At 39.0% G+C, this 22,558-nt stretch overlaps 1 protein-coding gene across 1 annotated transcript in view; it reads left to right on the top strand.

Annotated features, from left to right (window-relative positions):
- The window catches only part of PDE4D (phosphodiesterase 4D), a 798,342-nt gene that overhangs the window by 599,046 nt on the left and 176,738 nt on the right, over positions 1-22,558 (top strand). The window contains 1 exon segment of the mRNA XM_028516375.2: positions 1,042-1,233. Within this exon segment, the coding sequence (XP_028372176.1) occupies positions 1,042-1,233 (192 nt within the window).

Genomic DNA, 22,558 nt, shown 5'->3' with positions numbered 1-22,558 from the left:
TCGCTGAGCATGATGCCTTTCATTCATTCACTCATTCATTCAAACCACTTAGCAAAGGTTTCTGAAGTGCTAGGAACAGAGTCTTGGCTCTCAGAGAGCTCACAGTCTAGGAAAGGAGACCAAGCAGTAAGAGTTTCTATTCCTGGTAATCGCTGCAGATAGGGAGTGGGAAAGGGTGTTGGGAGCACAGAGAAGGGCATCTCATGCCTTTCAAGTGAAGGCTGACTCCTCAAGGATGAACAACGATTAGGCGGGAGCAGGAGGTTAGGTAATGGTAGCCTGAGATGGTGGTTCTGTACCCGTGGAGCTGAAATGCCCGGTGGAGCATGGTAACCGAGTTGCATGCTGAGGCTGGGAAAATGTAGTTGAGAATGGATTATTTAGACCCTGTCAGTCTAGCCAAGAAATGTGGACTTTATCCTGAGAACAACACTCAGCTACTGAAAAGTTTTAAACTGATGAGTGACATAGATTTATAGTTGAAGAAGAATCACTCTTAGTACAGGGTGGATTCATTTTTAAGGCTGTTGTAGTTGTAGGTGAGAGTTGGTAGAACCGTGGACTTGATATGTTGGCAGGGGGATGGAGGGAAGTGGATACAATAGAAGTTAGTGATTGTGTGGGTGTGGACGAAAGGGAGAGAAGCCCACGCATGCAGAAGCAATGATATTAGGCATACCATGAGCGGTTGTTGAATTAAACCCAAATATTTAGTGAATTACTATGTATTCTTTTCCTAAAATAAATTGTACACTTAAGAGAACTTTTCTTTTCAGAATGATTTCTTTTTAACTGATGTTAAGGGACCTATGTCTTGTATCTGGTTGGTTAGCAAAAGTATTGAGTATCCCAAAGCTTAGGAAGACAAGAGTATGAACATTGTGTTTTTTCACTTTTGTGTATTTCAGTATTTCTGGTTTTTAACCACAGGGCCAGCTGTAGACTTTTCCCACTGTCAGTTCCTAAACTGAGACCTCCCTTCCCTAAAATGTCAACATGGGAGTATTCACAGCAACGTCATCTCTCTTCCTTCTTTCACAGTTTTGACGTGGACAATGGCACATCTGCGGGACGGAGTCCCTTGGACCCCATGACGAGCCCAGGATCTGGGTTAATTCTCCAAGCAAACTTTGTCCACAGTCAACGTCGGGAGTCGTTCCTGTATCGATCCGACAGCGATTATGACCTCTCTCCAAAGTCTATGTCCCGGAACTCCTCCATCGCCAGCGACATGTAAGTGTGGGGTGGGAAAGAGAAGAGGCGGTTTCTACGGAAAATCAAGTTAGCTTATCTCTGGAGTTGACGATGTCGTCAAACCAGTGCTATTCATTTGCCTCCATCATTCTAAAATTCAGAAGGAATGGTGAGGAAAATTATACAATCAGAAGATAAATGTTAGATTTGAGTACACTGTCGCTGTTGATAAGAAGCATTTATTTTCCCACAGACACATTGTCTGAGAAAATCGAAAATTAAATTTTTAATGGAAACATGTACACTTAAACCATTAATTTATACTCTTGTTGGAACTGAGTTTTAGCTATCCAGCCCCATGAATATTTTCTAATATGTCAAAAAACTTTAAACTCAGTTTGAAAATCCCTGTGATACCAGAGTGGACAGCATTTTAAATATATCTCAATTGGGGTGTCATAATGTTAGCAGGGGTCTGCCAGATCACTTGAGAGGTCTTCGTGGGGGAGGGGGCGGTGAGGTGCATAGAGTTGCCTAAATTAAACCAGTTTTGGAACATGAATCACTGCCAGCAAGCACAGAAAGCATTAGATGGACTCCATATCATTTCAGAGATAACACAAATTGGCAAATAATTAAAACTGATAAGCAGGTTCACAGATCACACACGATTATTAGCTCATTTTCTCAGCAGCCAAGCCCTGGGTTTACTCTCATGTTCTTTAGCTTTCTAAGTTATGGCAGCTTCTAAATGGGACGGTACTCTCACTGAAAACCTACACTGTCGTTTGTGGTAATTCTTACTGCCGTACATAGAGTTGGCCTCCACCTCACTCCTCCGTATCTAAGCATTTGTCCAGTAACACTCACCGTTTTCTCAGGATGCCATCTCAAAATCTCGGGACAGGTTGCTGTTCATCTCACAGAGATTAACTTACGTAAGGCCTCTGTGGGTCTAGTGTTGTTCTCGGTGCCCTAACAGATCACCAGAGTAGTCCAATGGGTCTGAATAGGGCTCCAGAAATGAAACTGTGCTTTACTCATTTTCACAGCATATTGCTCTTGGTTGCCATTTTATTGACATTTGTAAAATGATAATACAATTAATGCTGTAGCCTCACTAGGAATGAGCGACTAAACTACATTCATTTAATTCAAATAGTGAATTATTAAACTCTTATTGTGTAGCTGTCCCTGTTTGAAGCACTGCAGGAGATATAAGAAAACCATAAGACAATGTTCTTGATTTCAAATAATGAATAATCTATATATGGAATAACAGATCTCAGACCAAATGATTAGTGAAAAAGATGTATATAAGCTCTAATTTGTGTACTTGTGGACTAAAGGTAAAAGTATCTCGCTATCTACTATAATAATGCACAGGACTACATGATCTTTCAAAAATGTGTATTTTTTTCATGTGCTTTATTGGCAACAAAACACCTTCAGTAAGTTGTATCTCCCCATTCTCCTGCCCCCACCTGAGACCTACACCTTTTCTCTGCCCTTTTCTTACCAACACTGTGTTGCCTTAATATTCTGAAATCTATCTCCAATTCATATTGCTCTTTGTACATCTATTAACTAAAGACTGGAGATGAATAGATTCTACTACCATAAAGTAGAAGGCATGTTGCCAGTTATTGGAGGAAATACAGGGGTGGGCAAAAGTAGGCACAGTGCCCTTAGGTACAATCTTGTAAGTGCTCAAATCACTGGCCCTCGTTATTTACACATTCGTGTAGTCTACTTGCCATGCACAAGCACACCTTGGCTCAGAGTTCTTTATTGTCATCAGTAAACTTACTTTGCCCACTCCTGTGTGTTCCGGGGTGATAGGAGGAGCTGGTGAGGGAGGGGTCCGTGAGGGGGCAGAGCCAGCAAAACAACGATCAAAGCCAGGAGATGAAAACCACCTTGTGCAGGATAGGGCAAAAGTAGGTTTACAGTTGTTCATGTGGAAAATAATACAGTAAATAATAAGTAATAATAACATAATAAACGCTGTGTTTCAGGTACTTGCCAATGTAAACTTACTCTTGTCCCACCCTGTATTTACTGTTAATTCCTTGTATTAATGGTATGCACTCTTCTTTACCCCAGAACAATTTCCTTTTTCCAATGCCTCTATTTCTGTAGTTTTAATCCCATTTTGTCAGGTTTGAAATTGAAGACATTTATTTAATCATTCACACATAATGAAAACACTTACTGAGCAACTATGGTGTATGCAAAGCTCCCAATATGCACATGGGCCAGTCTTGCACTTATTACCTTTGTGGTAAAGTGCAGTGGCACCATCTGTGAGGCATCCCATCCAGGGAGCACCAGGCTAAATGCGCAATGTTTGCATCATGTGAGGCAGGGGAAATCATGGCTCAGTTCAGAAGTGAGTCTGGAGAGGAGATCCAAGATGGTGGAGGACTAAGTAGAAGCTAGACTCACCTCCCCCAGGACCAATCTGGAATTACAATGAAATTGTTGAGAAATCACCCAGAATAACCAATGGAACAATAGCTAGAGAGAAGCCTTATAACCACACACAGATGGAAGAAACCACTTCACCATAACATGACCCATATAAAGTGTGGAGGAGATGGCAGAGGGCTGGCTGAGCTCCCACAAGTGGCAGCTGAAGTGCTGAAGGGGAATTCAGTGTCTGGGGGAGTCCCCTTGAGAACTCTGGGGTCTAAACTCGAAGCTGGGCTCCCCAGCCTACAGCACCAGAGCCAGGAAAGGAGCCCAGTTAACATCCAGCTATGAAAAGTGGCAGGATTTCTGTCCCCCTGGGCTCTAGCAAAGTGGGGACAGAGTGTACTAGAGATGCTGGAGGAGAGTCTGAGGATGGGGGCTTTGGGGAAAGAACTAAGGCAGCAGTCACCAGGATCCCTGTGCAGCATCATTCCCCATACTGCAGGAGCCATCTTGCCTAGACAGAGCACTCCCTTCTGAGTGGCATCAGCCTAAGGGGAAGCAATAGCCGCACCCCTTAGGAATTACTCTGCCCCACTCTGTGGTACTTAAGCTTGAATGCTGATTACAGATGGGCTAGATTAACAATAGAGGGAGGCAGCCACAGACTGAAGATTACTGGTAGCTTCAAACAGGCTGCCTAGGGCCAGACTGGGACACCATCTGACATCACTAGGGGCGGATCCAGAAAGAGAAAACAGTGAGATGAATTCCACCTCAGTCTTCTTCATGACTTGCATTATTTTCTCTCCTGCATAGCTTTTTAACATTCATTTCTTGTCCTTCAAGTTTGCCCATATTAAGTCACTAGTTTTTATATTACAGTTTATTTCATATCTCATATTTTGCTCCTCCCTTCTCTTATTGCATTTTACCTTCTTTTTCTTCTTATTATTTTTTGTTTTAAATTTTATTTTCTCTCTTGCTACAACTTGTTTCCATTCCACATTCTTATTCTCTAGATTCTCAAAACCATTTTTCTTGTCATTAGTCATCTCACATTCCTTTTCCTGTTCTTAAAATACCCTTATTCTCTCTCCACCTTTATCAGTCTTTGCTCTTCAGTTGTGGATGTGGTGGTTGTTGTTGCATTTCTCTGATTTTATTTCTCTATCTTCACTATTTTTGCATTTCAAATCTCACATTTTACCATGCCCCTCTCCTATCCATTTTGTCTTCCTCCAGCCCTTTCTTTTTTTGCTCTAAATTTTAATTTTTCCCTGTCTTATCCTGGTTTCCATTCCTCACTCTTAGTATTCCTTCTCCTTCTATCACTTCAAAATCACTTGTCTTTCCTATAGACATATCTTAACTTTTCTTTCTTTTTTTTTCTCCTTCTTACTCCCCTCCCAGCTATATTAATCTTTGCTCATTGCTGTCGATAACACTGTAGTAGATCTTTTTCTCCAATTTGATTACTATTTTTTTCTTCTCTCTCTCACTTTTTTACTTTTTTTTCAAGATTTTATTTATTTATTTTTAGAGAGGGGAAGGGAGAGAGAAAGATCAATATGTGGTTGCTTCTCAAGCGCCCCCTACTGGGGACCTGACCCGCAACCCAGGCATGTTCCCTGACTGGGAATCAAACCAACAATGCTTTGGTTGGTAGTCTGGCACTCAGTCCACTGAGCCACACCAGCCAGGGCTATTTTTATTTATTTTTTAAAATTTCTGTTTCAGTTTAATACTATACACTTCCTTTCTCTTACTCCATTCTGCCTTATTCCCTCCCTTTTATTCACAATATAACTTTTACTTTCTCTCTTTGCCTTGTCCTTATTCCCTATTCATATTATTGTTCCTCCTTCTACCATCTCAAAGTCATTTTTCTTTCAGTTAGTCATCTCATTTTCATTTTTTCTTTAATAGTCTTAATCTCTTTATACCTGTATTAATACTGGCTCATTTGCTTTTGATAGTGAAATTGTGGATGGGGATTAGTTTTGAAGGTGTGAGTTTGTTTCCTGGGCTGTTTGGTTTTGTTCTAGCAGCACCTGTAAAAGAACATACAAGACATGGTGGGCAGTCAGTCAGCTGGAGGGAAGGACCCACCAAAGAATGATCCAACAACCAAAACCCAATTACAACTAGAAGGGCCACCTAAATGGCATAAGGGGCATCCTAAGACCATATAGTGCAGAAATCAAGGAGACTCCACCACAGAATCCCATAGGTCTCCTACCACAGAAGGTCATACCACAAAGACAGGGAGTCAAAGGAGATCAACCTAAGAAGCAGAAACAAACAAGAAGAATCACCTAAAATAGGGAGACAAGTAAACAACCCCCAATAGAAAGCACAGGAGGAATCCCCAGAAATAGTGCTAAATGAAATTGAGGCGAGCAAACTCTCAGACATTGAGTATAAAATAGTAGTTATAAGGATGCTCAATGAGCTCAATGAGAACTACAAAGGACTTCAGGGAAGCTACAAGGAACTTACTGCAAACTACACTGGCATGAAAAAGGACATAGAAACTATCAATAAGAGCCAGATGGAAATGAAGACTAGGATATCTGAAATAAAGAACACAGTAGAAGGAATTAAAAGCAGGCTAGATGAAGCAGAGGATCAAATCAGTGAGCTGGAGGACAAGGTAGGAAAAAATTCGCAGACGGAGCAACAAAACAAAACAAGATTCAAAAGGAATGAACAGATGTTAAGGGAACTGCAGGAGGTATGAAACGGAATAATATCCATATAACAGGGATACCAGAAGGAGAAGAAGAAGAGCAAGAGATAGAAAACCTGTTTGAAAAGTAATGATGGAAAACTTCCCTACTTTTATGAGAGAAAAAGTCATACAAGTCCAGGAAGCACAGAGAGTCCCCATCAAGATAAACCCAAAGAGGCCCACTGCAAGACACAGCATAATTAAAATGGCAAAATTCCAAGATAAAGAGAAACTTAAAGGCAGCAAGGGAGAAACAAGAAGTAACATAAAGGGAGCACAAATAGGACTAGCAGGTGACTTCTCAATGGAAATGCTCTGAACCAGAAGGGAATGGCAAAAAATATTCCAAGTAATGAAAACCAGAGGCCTGCAACCAAAACTATTCTACCCAGCAAGGCTCTCAATTAAAATGGAAGGCCAAATAAGGAGCTTCCTGGACAACAGAAGGCTCAAAGAATACACCTCCTCCAAACCACCTCTGCAAGTGATGCTAAAGGGACTGCTTTAAGATGAAAGAGAGAGAAAGAGAGAGAGGAACACAGGTACAAAGGGGAAAATGGCAATGAATAAGCACTTGTCAATAATAACCTTAAATGTAAATGGACTAAATGGTTCAGTCAAGACAGTGTAGCTGAATGGATGAGAAAACATGACCTGCATATATGCTGTCTACAAGAGACCCACCTTAGAACAAAAGCCCTACACAGACTGAAAGTGAAGGGATAGAAAAAAATATTCCAAGCAAACGGACATTTAAAAAAAGCTGGGGTAGTAATACTTATATCAGACAAAATAGACTTCAAAACTAAGGCCATAAAAAGAGACAAAGAAGGATATTTCATAATACGTAAGGGAATAATCTATCAAGGAGATATAACCCTTGTAAACATATGTGCACCCAACACAAGAGCACACAAATATATAAGGAAAATCTTGGAGGACTTCTAGAAAGATTTAGACAGCAACAAACTCAGAGTAGGGGATTTTAATACCCCACTTTCAACAATGGATAGATCTTCCAAGCAAAGAATCAACAAGGATATTGTGGCATTGAACCGCACTCTAGATCAAATGGACTTAATTAATATGTACAGACCCTTTCACCCCAAAGAAACAAGATATGCATTCTCTTCAAATGCACATAGAGCATTTTCAAAGATAGACCACATGGTAGGACACAAAACAAGCCTCAATAAATTTAGGAAAATTGAAATCGTATCTAGCATCTTCTTAGATCACAATGACTTGAAACTAGATGCCACCCTTAAAGAAAAAAACTCAAAAACATTCAAATTCATGGAGTAGAATAACATGTTATTAAATAATGGATGTGTTAATAATGAGATCCAGGAAGAAATCTAAAAGTTTCTGGAAACAAATGAAAATGAACCCATAACAGCTCAAACCCTATGGGACACAGTGAAGGCAGTCCTGAGAGGGAAGTTCATAGCAATACAGGCCTACCAAAAAAAGAGGAAAATTTCAAATAAACAGCCTAATCCAACATCTACAAGAACCAGAGGAACAACAAACAAAGCGCAGAGCAAGTAGAAACAAGGAAATAATCAAGATCGGAACAGAATTAGAAGACATAGAGACTGAAAAAACAATTTGACAGATCAATAATTTCAGAAGCTGGTTCTTTGAAAAGATGAACAAAATTGACAAGCCTTTAACCAGACTCATCAAGAAAAAAATAGAGAGGACCCAAATAAATAAAATCAGAAACGAAAGAGGAGAAATTACAACCAATGCCACAGAAATACAAAGGATTGTAAGAAATTACTACAAACAGCTATATGCCAAGAAATTTGACAACCTGGGAAAAATTGACAAGGTTTCTAGAAACATATAATCTTCCAAAACTGAATCAGGAGGAAGCACAAAGCCTGAATAGACTGATAACAACTAGTGAAATTGAAGCAGTAATCAAAAAACTCCTGGCACACAAAAGCCCTAGATTGGATGGCTTCACGGGTGAATTTTACCATTTAGGGAAGAGCTAACTGATCCTTTTCAAACTATGCCAGAAAAATACAAGAACAGGGAAGACTCCCAAACTTGTTTCATGAGGCCAGTATTACCCTGATTCCAAAAGCAGGTGAAGACACAACAATGAAAGAAAACTACATGGAGCTGTAGCTCCTGACAAAATGTTATCACGAGCTCAAGTAAAGGGATGAAGCTTGGGAAAGTAGCAGAGACAGGATTATTTAGGAAAGACAAAGAAGAAAAACACAGGTGAAAAAAAAGAAAGACGAATTTGGGAATAAAGAGAAAATACTTAAGAGAATTCATGGCTGATAATCCATGTTTTTTATTCAAATAGAAAGTATAACCACCAACCACTAAAGGAAAGAGGGATGAGGCTGCTTGAGAATAGGAGAATAGGAGAAAAGGCTTGAAAGAGCCACTCTGCAGACCAAAAAAGGGAACAGAATAGGGGTGAGTAGAAAAATGCAGAACGGATGAACGATTGGGTTGAAAGTCGTCTCCTCCAGCTTCATCAAAGGTCCAACAGCTTGCTTTAGACCGAAACCAGAGACACACTCATGAGTTAGTAGACTCTGTTTTATGTAGTTATGTGCTCTATGTTTTTTCCATTATAGCAAATTGATTTTTAGACACCTACATGCATAAAGTATGTAGATTGTTTCCTTTATACCCTGGACTTACATTAATAGAGAGTAAATATATGCATGTTATGAAAAAAAATGTGATTTCTCCTTTGTAAATAGTGCTTTTCTTTCCAAAGCACACTCACAAGTATGCCTTCATTTTTTTATGTACCCATTCAAAGTTTGCTTTATCTGATAGAACTGATATAAAAATGACCAATTTAATCAGACCATGATACAATTTTATATGTTCTTGAAAAATAATAACTTGATTTGTTCAGCTTTCCTGTTCACACTGGATATTTTCATCCGAGCTCTCAGGTTTTTCTGTCACACTCACCCCTGGAAAGTATCTTCTACCAGGGAGATGAATTTCTCTAGAAGCAAGGTGAACAGAGTAAACAGTTACTATTCCAGTCTTCAATCTGATACTACACATATCTTCTACCAGTAAAGGATTATGTCTTCTCTTTGACCTCAGGTGTGGCCATATGCAAATCCTCATTTGCTTATCTCACCTAGTTCGTGGAACCTGGGGAAGATTGTTCAGTGTCTATTTCAGCTGTGCTTTGTAGAGAATGACATAACATATTTTAATTGCTTTCGATGATTGTATACGTATTGTTTTAGTTAAGCTTCCCTTATTGAGAAAAAAACTTTCAGAAATTTCAGATAAAAACAGCACCAGGGAAAGTTTGTGATTATCTATTTGAATGAAATATTTTGGAAATCCTTTAAATGTTCTTTAAGTTGAAATATAACCATTTAATCTCTTGAAAAAGTGAGAAGGGCCCTGGCTGGCATAGCTCAGTGGATTGAGTGTGGGCTGGGAACCAAAGTGTCCCAGGTTTGATTCCCAGCCAGGGTACATTCCTGGGTTGCAGGCCATAACCCCCAGCAACCGCACATTGATGTTTCTCTCTCTCTCTCTCTCTCTCTCTCTCTCTCTCTCTCTCTCCCCCTCCCTTCCCTCTCTAAAAATAAATAAATAAAATCTTAAAAAAAAAAGTGAGAAGGAAAATCATCACTTTTAAACAGACAGGGCATCCTCACCTTATCCTTTATGAACAGATACCGGTTACACATCTGAGGCACAAGGAGGAAACAAGACAAAAGGCCACAGATCCATTGCATGCGTGTGTCACCGTCACTTTCCCAAATGTGCTTACCTCTGCTATCTTGTTTGATACTTTCCACAGTCCCATGGATAGGCACATTTTTATGTCATTTTACAAATGAGTGACCTAAGGTCCTGAGAGCTTAACTTTCTTAAAAAACACAACAAGCACTTCGATCATTTCCAGGAGAATGTGATGTCGTCATAAACAAAGTGCTCTGTTATCGCAGGAAGACTGCTGGGAGACAGAAGTACCAGCTGACCAAATTCATTTGGCCAAATTAGTTACTTGCACTATCAACTTTGGTTTTCATTTACATTTTAAGAATAAAATAAAATAAAAGCGCAAATTGGTCAGAGAACTGAGAAGAAAATGTGCAAGCAACTCTTGGAAATTAAAACTCTGCAGAACTAGGTGAAACTCAGCATCTGAAAGTCCTGTATAAGGCAGAAGAGACATTCCTGGCAGCTTCAGCTCAGAAGGCAGTCATAGAGTTTGTTAGATGTTTTCCCAAATGAGGAGTCTATTAATTGACTTCGTTTTTTAATGAGAGGATCTTTTTTTTTTGCTCATTTAGCAATTGTTGATAAAACCTACTTTATGCCAGGGTATTGTCTGAGAGACTATAGATCCATGGAAACAAGACAAAAATTCTGTTTGGATCATGCATTTCTGTCTATATTTATCTATTTTAAATTACAGATTAAAAAGGAGGCTTACCCCGTCATACTGAGATTTCTACATAAACCCTATTTCACTTGCCCATCAATCACTTTATTTATTTTGCTTGTCAGTGTTGGATCCTTAGTGAATTTTCCTTAATGTCTTCTATATTGTTTTCTAAGCCATGTAAGGAAAAATAATCACACTGCTGGAACAATTATGTAATGTGTTTCTTGAGATAAGAAATACTAAGGATTATTAGTAAATCATCCTCACTTCATGCCTGCAATATGAAACATAGAGATGTGCTTTACCAATAGAGCAGAAGAGAGCCTTCACGAAAAACCAACACAGGAACAGCAAACACCGGGCTTTGAGGTGCTGGTCAGACTTGCTGAAAAAACATCCCCAATTGTTCCATCTGTTTATTGCATTTTTCTCTCAGGCTTTGTGTCAGCTGTCCTTAATTGTTTCAAGACTTTAGTGTTCTTCTAAACCTAGGTTGAAAAAAAAAAATCAGCTGCCACTGACTGCTGCAGGTATGTCTAAACATATGTGCGGCATTGATTCCTACACTCCTCTCACCGAAAGCAGACAAGTTCAAAGCAGAAAGAGAAAGAACAGCTGCTTGCACCTCTGCGAATGTGGGAGGCTGCACTGACAGGAAATTACTTAAGCAATTCAGTGAATGACATTGCCTCCTAGTAAATGTTATGAATGATCCCACAAACAGTGTCTCACTTCCAGAGAAAACAAGTCCGCATGCAGATCTCGTGTTTCCACATTTCAATATCCACTCTCCCTCTGGGACTTAGGAGAACTTCCAATCAAATTTGTTATTTCCACCATGGCTAGTTTTGTGTTTGACTGGTTATTTTTTTATTTGTCTGGGTTTTTTTAGTTTTGGGCTTTTTTCCCAGGAAAATCACAAAACAAGCATTCTCATTTATGTATTATCTAAAGGTCCCTTGAGTGATTTTTAAAAGTGCATTAAAATAAAACTTTCATCTAATCCTGGTTATTTTTTATCATGAATATATTCTTTTAGTCGCTGAAAAAGAAGGCATTTGATGAAGACTTTTACACTAACTCATGGAGTCAATTTCATGTTGACTACATACTTTTTTGGTTGTTTTTTCTTTTTATGTGCATTCTTTATCTTCAGTATCTTGAGTTTCCATTTGTGTATTCTATGTACTATAGAAATTAGGTAATATTTCTAATGTTTATTCATTCAATATATTTTGGTGTTTTGTTTTGCATTTTTAAAATGTAGCCTGGCTTGTTCTATATATCAAGGAACTTGGCGTTTCCCAGCCAGACAGCTTTTCTCTAAGCCAGCTCTCCAAACACAGGAGTACTTCGAAAGTAATGAAAGTATGTTTCAAAGGTTCATGAACAAACTCAGGAGTCATCAGTTCAAGTTCAGGATATTCAGAAGGTTCATCATGTTTCCACCTTTGTGGCTTAGCTTCATCTATGCTCTGAAGAATGAAATAGATACCTTTAGCTTTTGTGACAAGTATTTAGTACAGACTGAGAAATATGTATATAGGAATACATTCTTAAAATTGCCTGATGTCTCTCTAGTCTTTTTAGTTGATGTACAATTCTCCCATGAAATTTTAAGAATTTGTCCTCAAAGCAAGCATATAAGGAAACTAGGGAAAATATCAGCTCAGTTTTAGAAATGACAAAATTTTGCCACAAAATGTTGTGTGTCGTGCACACACACACACACACACACACCATGAATTAGGATCCAGGTATCTGGACCCTGAGCATACTGGTTTTGACCTGTGGCCTTTGCTGGGAGGTACAGTGACCTCTGGATGAGAATGTAATAAGTAAGTAAGGCAACTAAACTAACATATTTTTTCCTTTAAAGAATGGAATTTCTTGATGGGTATCTGGGCAAACCTTTTGGCTCAGGGTTTTTGCCAAACAATGGGGAGTTTCTGTGATACTAATGTGTCAATGCTCTTTTGCCCCCAAGCTTACAGTAAGCATGTTTTTCCAGTTATGTAAGATGTTGTCTTTTCTTGGAAGACATATAACTGGAGTTTGGTAAAGATTGCTCAAGAGCTGCACTGGTCAGCATGACAGCCATTAGTCACATATGACTTCCTAATGTAAATGACTAACATTAAGTAAAAGTTAAAACCAGTTCCTTGGTTGTACCAGCCACATTCAGGTGCCCAGTAGCCACGTGTGGCCTGTGGATAGCAGACAACACAGAAGATATTTCCCTCCCGCAGAATTTCTGTTGGACAGTGCCATTTTCGAGTCTAGAATATGAGTAATATTTACCTGTGGTTTCAGAAGAGCTGGGTCCACCTGAGCCTGCAGGAAGCAGCGTGGTGCAGTGCAAACTGAACGTGTTTTAAATCCCAGGTTTAAGTCCAGCTACACTGCACATCTCCATGTCGTAGGGTTTCATGACTCAGTGGGCCTCCTGAAACCCCCTGGGAGACTGACCACAGGTACTAACTGCTCCCTCTGCCAGGTAAAGTACGTTAGAGAGAAAATTTCCATCGATACACACAATCACTTTATTTTTTCCTTCCATTTTTTTATTGTTGTTCAGTTACAGTTGTCCCCATTTTTCCCCATTACTCTCTTCCACCCTACCCACCCCCACCCCCCACATTCAGTCCTCCCCTGCCATTGTCTTTACCCATGGGTCCTTTATACATGTTCCTTGACGACCCTTCCCCTCCTTTCCCTTGTTACTCCACTCCATACTCCTCTCTGGTTACTGGCAGTTAGTTCATTATTTCAATGTCTCTGGTTATATTTTGCTTGCTTGTTGCTTGTTATATTTTGTCAATTAGGTTTCACTTATAGGTGAGATCACATGGTATTTGTCTTCCACCACCTGGCCTATTTCACTTAGCATAATGCTCTCCATTTCCATCCACACTGTTGCAAAGGGTAGGAGCTCCTTTCTTTCTGCTGCATAGTATTCCATTGTGTAAATGTACCACAGTTTTTTGATCCACTCATTTACTGATGGGAACTTAGGCTGTTTCCAGCACTTGGTTATTATAAATTGTCCTGCTATGAACATAGGGGTGCAGAGCTTCTTTTGAATTGGTGTTTCAGGATTCTTAGAGTATAATCCCAGGAGTGGAATCAACAGGTCAAAAGGCAATTCAACTTTTAGAATTTTAAGGAAATTCCATACTGTTTTCCACAGAGGCTGTACCAGTCTGTATTCCTACCAACAGTGTATTAGGGTTCCCTTTTCTCCACCACCTCGCCAGCACTTGTTGTTTGTTAATTTGGTTATGATGGCTATTCTGACCAGTGTGAAGTGGTATCTCATTGTGTTTTAATTTGCATCTCCCTGATAGCTAGTGATACTGAGCATCTTTTCATATGTCTCTGGGCCTTTTGTATGTCCTCCTTGGAGAAGTGTCTCTTCAAGTCCTTTGCCCATTTTTCAATTGGGTTGTTTGTCTTCCTGGTGTGGAGTCATGTGAGTTCTTTATATATTTTGGGCAAGCACCAGATCTTAGCCTGGCATTTGGAAATTACTGACTTCTGCCACTCGCCAAGGGCATGATCACCAAGGAGACTTTAGTTCTCAGAGCCTAGTTCCTTATCTTAGAATGGGAATATGAGCATCCATGCAATGCAGAGCCATCAGATTTAACTACCAGTATCAGTAGAGCAGTGTCTAGTACATAGTAGGCATGCATAAACACACTGTGCTCACTCCTCTCTGTTTGATCATGCACTTCCTTTTAATCTATCTTTTTATCACATGGAGATCTTTAAAAATATTGTTGTCTGAGGTACACATAAATCTTTTCCCCAGGAACCCATCCTGGAGAAAAACCAAGAGGTTAGGGCCGCTGACACTAAGAATGGACCTGTCAGATAACATGACCTGTGACAAAAGAACCTGTTCCTGGGACACGGGGGGAGGACGCTGGTGGAAGCTTGCTGTGTTCTGAGCCCTCGTCCCCTTCCTTCTTCATCATGGAAGTCAGCACTCAGAGCTATGTGACAATAATTGGTGGCATTATCATTCCTGGAAGTCTATTGTATCAGCTTTTAGTAAACAAAATAACTACATATGCTTAGTGAGTGTGTCTACACATGTGTGTGAAGCCATTTTTAACTGACCGAAACTAGAAAATGTTCTTATAGATACTCTTGAAAAGAAACCGTCTTTCATGACATCACATAACTGACACACCTGAGGGCGGTTAGTGGCATCATGTGCCTTCTCTGTCAAACCTGGAGCTTTGTTTCTGACAGGCAAAAGAGCAGATTACACTTTAGAGTAGACAATTTTTTGCTTACGTTGTACTAACTCCAGTTCCCTTTGCTTTATCACCAGCATATGTGACAGGGGCCACAATTGAGAGCTATTGTTTTAGGGGTTATTTATTTATTTATTTATTGGCCAAGATCAGGCCAATATTTAATTCTTAAAATGTTAATAAGAAGTAAGCAAATTATTTAAATTTCAGAAGACTAAGTAATTTCTCAGGTCACATCTATTTCTAAAGTTAGCTGATTTTTGGTTTTCAATTTATTAAGACTTTACTTTGTGGAGCAGTTTTAGATCCGTAGCAAAATTACAAGAAAGGTTCAGAGGTTTCCCATGTACTCCCGCCCTCCTGCCCTAGTGGCACATTTGTTACAGTCAATGACACGGCACTGACACATCGCGTCATGTTTTTAAGCAGACAAAATGCAGGGTCCAGCACAAATAACCTCCCTCTTTTATTACATGAAAATCTTTTATTACAAAATCACAAGCACATATTTCTGTAACATAACAATATCACACTGAAGCACACCATATGACATTGTAGGTGAAATGTTCAAATTACTGCCCATCTTGTGCTGACATCCATGTACCCTCCCAACCACACTCAGTGGCGTTACTTCTGCTGGGTCCTGTGTACCTTAGAATGTAATGTGTGTAGAGCAAAACTCCTTGAAAGAGTTTTTCCATTGAGTAGCATGGGCAGAATGATAGAGTAAATTCTCATGATGCTAAGGATGGTGGAGGTGTTTTTCCCCACAGCAGCTTTCCTCCCTCATTTGAAATAGAAACGGCAGAAACACACATACACATGTGCACACATGATACATTTGTATAGATATTTAAGTATAAATATGCATGTACATGAATACCATCTTTAGAGGCCTTTGTGACATATGACATGCATACAGTCTTGCTGTATTCTGAGTATGGACATATGACACTTAACTATCAGCCAGACTCTCACCTGAGTAAGCAACAAAAATTATTTCATTTCATTGTATTTATTATTTTATTTTAGGGTTGTAGGACATGAAACTTAGTGGATAGGCAGAGCTTGTTTTTTTTGTATGTCATTGGTGATGCTTTAATGTTTTTCTCTTGCATGTATATGTAACTCTACTATTGTATTTATCATACATATCACCTGCCTGAAATGTATTAAGATTGTGCATTGTTTGGGATGTGCTTTGGGCGCTGGTAAGTGCATTCAAGATGCAGAGCTGCAAAGTGTCCAGCACAGAGCCTCTGAAGTCACATTGCCTAAATTTGAATCCTGGCCCCACTGCTTCACAAGCTTGTGGCGTTTGGTCCTTCTCGGGCCCTTCCCTCACCTGCAGAAAGAATTCAGTACGAGATGATCAGTGGGCAGTGCTTTGCATAGTGCCTGGCAAGTAATAATCATTCAATGTCAGTTGTCATTATTGTTTTATAATAATTACAATCGTTTGTAATTATTACCATATTATTTATAATTTTGTTGGATTATGTACTCTGATTTTTAAAAGTAATTATATTAAAAGTCAGTTTTAAGAAATAAAAAATAATGGTAACATATTCTAAGAGTTCCAGTGCTAAAGCCAAGCAGATATTAAGTTACTTTGCAGGATATCAGTGAAAGAGATTTTAGGACAAGCTACCACTCAGTTCTATTAGGGCAAAGAAAGGTTAAAGGTACAGAAGCAAAGCCTTTTCCACAGAAGGTTAAGAACTTGGATGGCCTCGTTCATCTGTTTCTCCAGAATGGGGTATTAGCTTATTTATCTGTTAACATTGAGGAAAGCGTTATATATTGGTTTCTCCTTTTTGTGCTAGTATGGAACATAAATACAAAGATTTTTGTAGTTATATTCAAATGAGGTAAACATTTCAACTTTATGACTAACAGCTGTGATTAGCATTATCAAAAAACTGTCAAAACTGTATGTGTAGATGCAAACAAATGGCTCTGAGTTTAACATGGAAACATTTCACATTGGAAGATACTACATTACACAGTGAAGAACTGCTTTAACTTTGCTCTGTAGTTATTTACATTATTTTTGGACCTCAGTAAAACGTTGCTGGATATTCTTGCCAAAATGTAAATTTTGCTAGTTGTGACTTTTGACCAGAGGACTAAGCTTTGGTGTTAAGTGGATTTCTTTAATTCTAGGCGACAAGAGCTTCAGAGAGGAGAACCACATTCAAGCGTGGCTAGGATTGGCTTTGTTAAGCAGGAGTTTCACTCCCTGGGGTTCCTAAATGGAGGTGTCGCTTAGCTTTTTCTTGGCTTACAATGGAAGTAGCTCTAAATTAAAAGGCCAAACAAACAGCATGGAGGAGCCATGTTCTCAGGTTAACCTGAAACCAGTGAGGCAGTTTTTCATTTGTTGTTTGTTGGTGTGTTTTAGCAGTATATGTTTTGTCTACTAGCAGTTAATTAAAATCACAATGCCTTCTTCATAAGTAATTTTAAAGTGTTCATTATATTCTTAAACATGACGTTTATCATTTCTCTGAGCCACCATTGTTTTCCAGAAAAATAAATCATCTTTTCAAAATGAAATCTATGGAAAAATATAATTTGGTTTTGCAAAGTGTGTTAGGTAGCCAAATTTTCCAGAATACTTTTATTGTCTGAAACCATAGTTTCAAGATTTTAATTAAAAATGGAAATAAGAAAATTTTCAATATCCTTATGAATTTAGTATCCAGTGATCCTAATTTCTCATGTAACATTTTATTAGACAGAATAAATGAACAACAATGAATCTGAACCATTCATGCAGTTATTTAATTTTTAATTTTAAAATAAAATCAGCACTTACATTTTTTAAAGTTTTTATTTATTCTTAGAGAGAGAGGAGAGAGGAAGAAAGAGAGGGAGAGAACCATCAATGTGTGGTTGCCTCACACACACCCCCCACTGGGGACCTGGCCCACAACTCAGGCATGTGCCCTGATGAAGATTTAAATCAGTGACCCTTTGTTTCACAGACTGGCACTCAATCCACTGAGCCACGCCAGCCAGGGCAGCACCTACATTTTAATACATTTAAAATGTATTAAATGAGAGCTACTTGAAAATTTTAGACTGGAATCATTTAAAATGCTTTAAAAATATAAAGGCAGACAAAATATTTCATGATTCTATGTTTAATATTAAAAGCAAGATACACCATGGAACATACAGCATGATTTTAATTATGTAAGAAATCAGGCATCCCATACAAATCATGTGTAACATGCATGCGCTCACGTACATCCAGAAGGAAAACGTTACCGACAGTTATCTTCAGGTGGTCCTTTAAGTCCTTCTGTATTTCTCAGTTTCTACAGTTAATTTGTGTTTTCCGTATTCACAAAATATACCTATTATGTTTAAAAGGTCAAGTGCATGGTGTCACATATGTGTCCATTTCACATCTGCACTTCAGAGCACGTGGGAGTGGGGTGGCGAGTAGGTCCGATCCTCCTGCAGCTAATTTTGAGGGTTGTCAAATGGCCACGGCACTCGGAAACATGTGTATTACATGTTAAAAATGAGAATGTACTTGGCTCCTTATCATTCTAACAGAGGTGAGTCAAGGGGAATTGATAAATGCGTGATAGTTTTGAGTGTAAGCAAAGAAAGACACCAGTATTTCAAATACCAATTTTCTGTATGTTTATCAATTTGCCAATCTTATTGACAAACTCCAGAAGAGAATTTCTTTCTAGTTTTATAGCAAGAGAGAGTGAAGCACAGAAGATGGAAAAATTTTCACCAGATTGGATTGAGAAAGTCAGCCTCAGCCCATGGCTCCTCTTTAAAGCGCCGGTTCATAAAACCGCTTGTCATGCTAAAATATGTGATGTGTGATGTTCAGAGGCGGCAGCTACTTTGTCACCACTAAGGCTCTTATGTCACAGGATTAGGGTTCTTTGCTCCATGAGGTATAAGCTTTCTTCTAATCACCTGCATCTCCTTTGCCTTCTGGTTTGGTAATAAATAATAAAGCATAGAAAGGTTGCTGCCTAGCGTGTTTCAACAAAATCCTGAACTAGTTCACAATATTATATTTTCGGGTGATGCTGTTGGTTGAGCTTGTTTTATATTGTAAGATGACAAGGGCTTTTCACATTTAAGTACTTGAATAGTTTCTGGATCCCAATGAGGTCTCTGTTAGAGGGTTTGCTTTAGGATTGTTCTCCTTTAGCTTTTTAAAAAAATTGTTTATGCCATTAAATAATAATGGCATAATTAAATTATTAATTTAATTTATTGCATATTAATAATGTGATAAATTAATAATTAAAGTTGTTTCCACTTTTTGCTTTTTCTCCCCTCCCCCACCTCCACCCAGCCCCACCCACTTCGCTCCCTAAATCAATCCCTGTATCCTTGTCCGGGTCCATGAGTCATGCATAAATGTTCTCTGGTTAATCCCTTCACCATCTTTCATGTTTTTGGCCTTCTGTTACGGAAAGAATGAGGGTAGAAAAGTAAAGCAGTAAATGATATACGAGTAGGGGGAGGATGGCCAAAGGCAGAGGGATTTTTCTTGACCCTAGCTAGTGTCATTCCACTTTGGAAAAAGAAAATTCAACATCGCACTTTAAGCCTTCTCTTCCCCTTCCTCCAGCAGTGCTGGCTCAGACGCACTCAGCAAGCAAAGGATGTAGTATATAACCTGCCCTAAATTTACTGAGAACATTTGCCACTGAACACTAGAAATAATTTTACTATTACTAAAATGAGACAATTGAGATATTTGTCAGAAACAATTTCTGGGTAATTCAAATTCTTGCAGAGGGTAGGGGAGAAGCAGCCCCCCTCCAAACCCGGGGCTGGAGGAGGTGGCTCTGGTTTAGCCGATGCTGACCGGGGCAGCTGACTGAGCGCTGCCTTCCACACCATGAGGCCAGAGACCAGCCTGGATGGCACTGGCTCTGCTCTGACTGGCACCAGAGTACCAGTCTCATCACATCCATCCACACATGTGCACGCAAAACACACACACACACACACCACCTCGTCAAAAGCACTCTTTTCATGACCCCCCGCCCGCCCCAGCCCTCACTCTTTCCCAGCTGTGCCCAGTAACTACTCCAATTCTTAAAAAAAAGGTGATTTTCCCCTAAAGCATATCCCAGTTGATTTTTTTGTTAAAGTTTGTTGTTTGTTTACATGTCTGTTTGCATTTAAATGAAAGACAATATGGCACGGTGTTTTGCCATGTATAATGTGCTCCCGTGTATGCCGCATACCCACATTTTTAGCCCAAACTTTCAGGAAAAAAATCTTTCATTTTAATTTTTTCATTCAATTATCTATTTATTTATATTTAAATGCTTGGGTTTTTTGTATTATAAAGGATTTTAGCATTTATGTTTGAACATATTATGGTACAAGAAATATTATGTAACAAATAATTACAAAACAAAAAGAGATACAACATATATCAGGTACTGCCCATGTATAATGTGTATCTTATTTTCCCTCAAAAATTTGGGGGGGGTGAAAGTGCACATTATACACGGCAAAACACAGTCATTCTCTCCCGGGAAGTCATGTCACCAGGAGAAACAATTTCAGGTCTCCAGGCAGAGAAAACTGCACAAATTTGCATTGAGTTCTTGCCAATTTACAGGAGTTCCTTATGGTCTCTTCCCATTTTAGGAAGCAACAGTGTTCTTCCTGTGTGGTGGTATATCCCTTCTAATGCTTCAGTTACCTAGGTGTTTCCCTTTTTAAAGTGTTTCCTGTTGGGGAAATTGTTTAAGGGCTGCATTTCAGAATCATTTTCTAACACAGGTTTTTTGGTGTGTGTATAATTCATTCCTTTTAATTCAATTCATTACAACTCACACATACTTTAAGCCAAATGTATGTAACAGAATGATTTTCTCTGAATTTTAGCCACCAGATCTATTTTTTATTACTATAAGTAAACTATAGGATACAATTAAAATGCATTTATATTTCTTTTCTTCCATGCACAAATAATGTATATATATATTACATACATTGTATACTTCTAATAGTGGGTTTTAAAAAGACACCTGATATTGAAGTACAGACTGAGACCAAGATTTAAAAATTCTATACTCAGTATATATTCAAAATAATGTAAGCATTACATAGTTTTTGAAAAGAAAAGATATGGTATGTAGCCTGCCATTTATTGAGAACATTTGCCACCAAAATGCTGGAAATAATTTTACTGTTACCAAAATGAGACAATCGAAATATTTGGCAAAAAATAATTTTTGGGTAATTTAAAAGAATGATATCCCTTCTCACTAAAATTGTAACTGTCTCTCTTATGCTTTGACAGGGAAAAAAAAGCAAGAGTCATAAATCATCCTAAATATTATGTATTCTAAATATGTTTTCTATAGTTCTTGGGAATGAAATATAATCAAAGAGAGAATTAAGTGTTTTAATAAACATTCAACACCCTTTTTGGCTTAGAGTGATTCAATCCAATGTGATTCATGTAAAAAAAAGGAGACTTATTTCCCAGGGATTAATTTCCAGGGATGATATGGCCCTGATCAAAGGTGACTTAGTTTTTAGAAAATAACCTTCACAGTCCAGCAATTACAAAGAATAAAATGGATAAAACACTGTACCTTGGGACAATATCTAGGTTTGTATTACTTTAATTGTGGCTATCTGAATAATCTCTACAAAGGCACGGGTGCCCCGCAAAAAATGTAATTCTGAACCTTAGAGGGTGCAAAATAACACAGGTTTCCTTTAAATTGTGTTCCAACATTTTTCTGCTTTTATTTCCCACACTTTGAGTTTTCAAGATCTCTGTGTAATTGGTGGCGATCATAACAACTGGTCTAATTATTGACGATGATCTGTTCACTAACATCATCCATATGATGAAGTTATCCCGAGTGCTGGTTTAGGCCCTTTGCAGAATTGGATGTGAGTGACCAAACGGTTCAGTTGCAGTGTTCTTTCTCAGTGAGGTTCACGTCCAGCTTTCTGTGTAGAATAATCGCCTTCATGTTTGATTAAAGAGCTTCAACTGGCCAGATCAAGAAATGTCCCATGGAGATTTGGAAAAATCCTCACAAATTATTCATGCTAGAAATAGCACACAAAGGACCCGGGGCCTCGGTTTTCACACTTCCCTCTGAGTGAAATGTTGCATAGCTTTTCCCCTGCCTTCCCCTGTCCCTCTGAGACCCGTCATGCTGACACCTCGCTCCTGCATCCCCGGGCACGGTGTACAGAGCCGAGGTTGCATGCAGCAACAGCACATACGGGGTGACAATTCTCCCGTATTACAGCTGCTGGGGCGTGAGTCAGTGGAAGAGTCGTACTGGGGTTTTTATTAGTGTGTGATGCAGCCCCATGTCGTCCACAGTTCCCAGCCTGTCCAAGACTTGCACAGGGTAATGCAGAACACTCAGCGCCTCATCACCTCAAATGTTAGATGGTCCAGGGGCCTTCTCACCGAAACCACCGCAGTTGCTAGCTCCTTCCACAGCTCCCTTTCTTGATAACTACAGTAAGAGGCCAAGAGTAAAACTCAGGCCCCACTGC

Source organism: Phyllostomus discolor, chromosome 3, assembly GCF_004126475.2.
Source record: "Phyllostomus discolor isolate MPI-MPIP mPhyDis1 chromosome 3, mPhyDis1.pri.v3, whole genome shotgun sequence".
NCBI classification, from domain to species: Eukaryota; Metazoa; Chordata; class Mammalia; order Chiroptera; family Phyllostomidae; genus Phyllostomus; species Phyllostomus discolor.
This window is presented reverse-complemented; position numbering and strand designations above follow the sequence as displayed.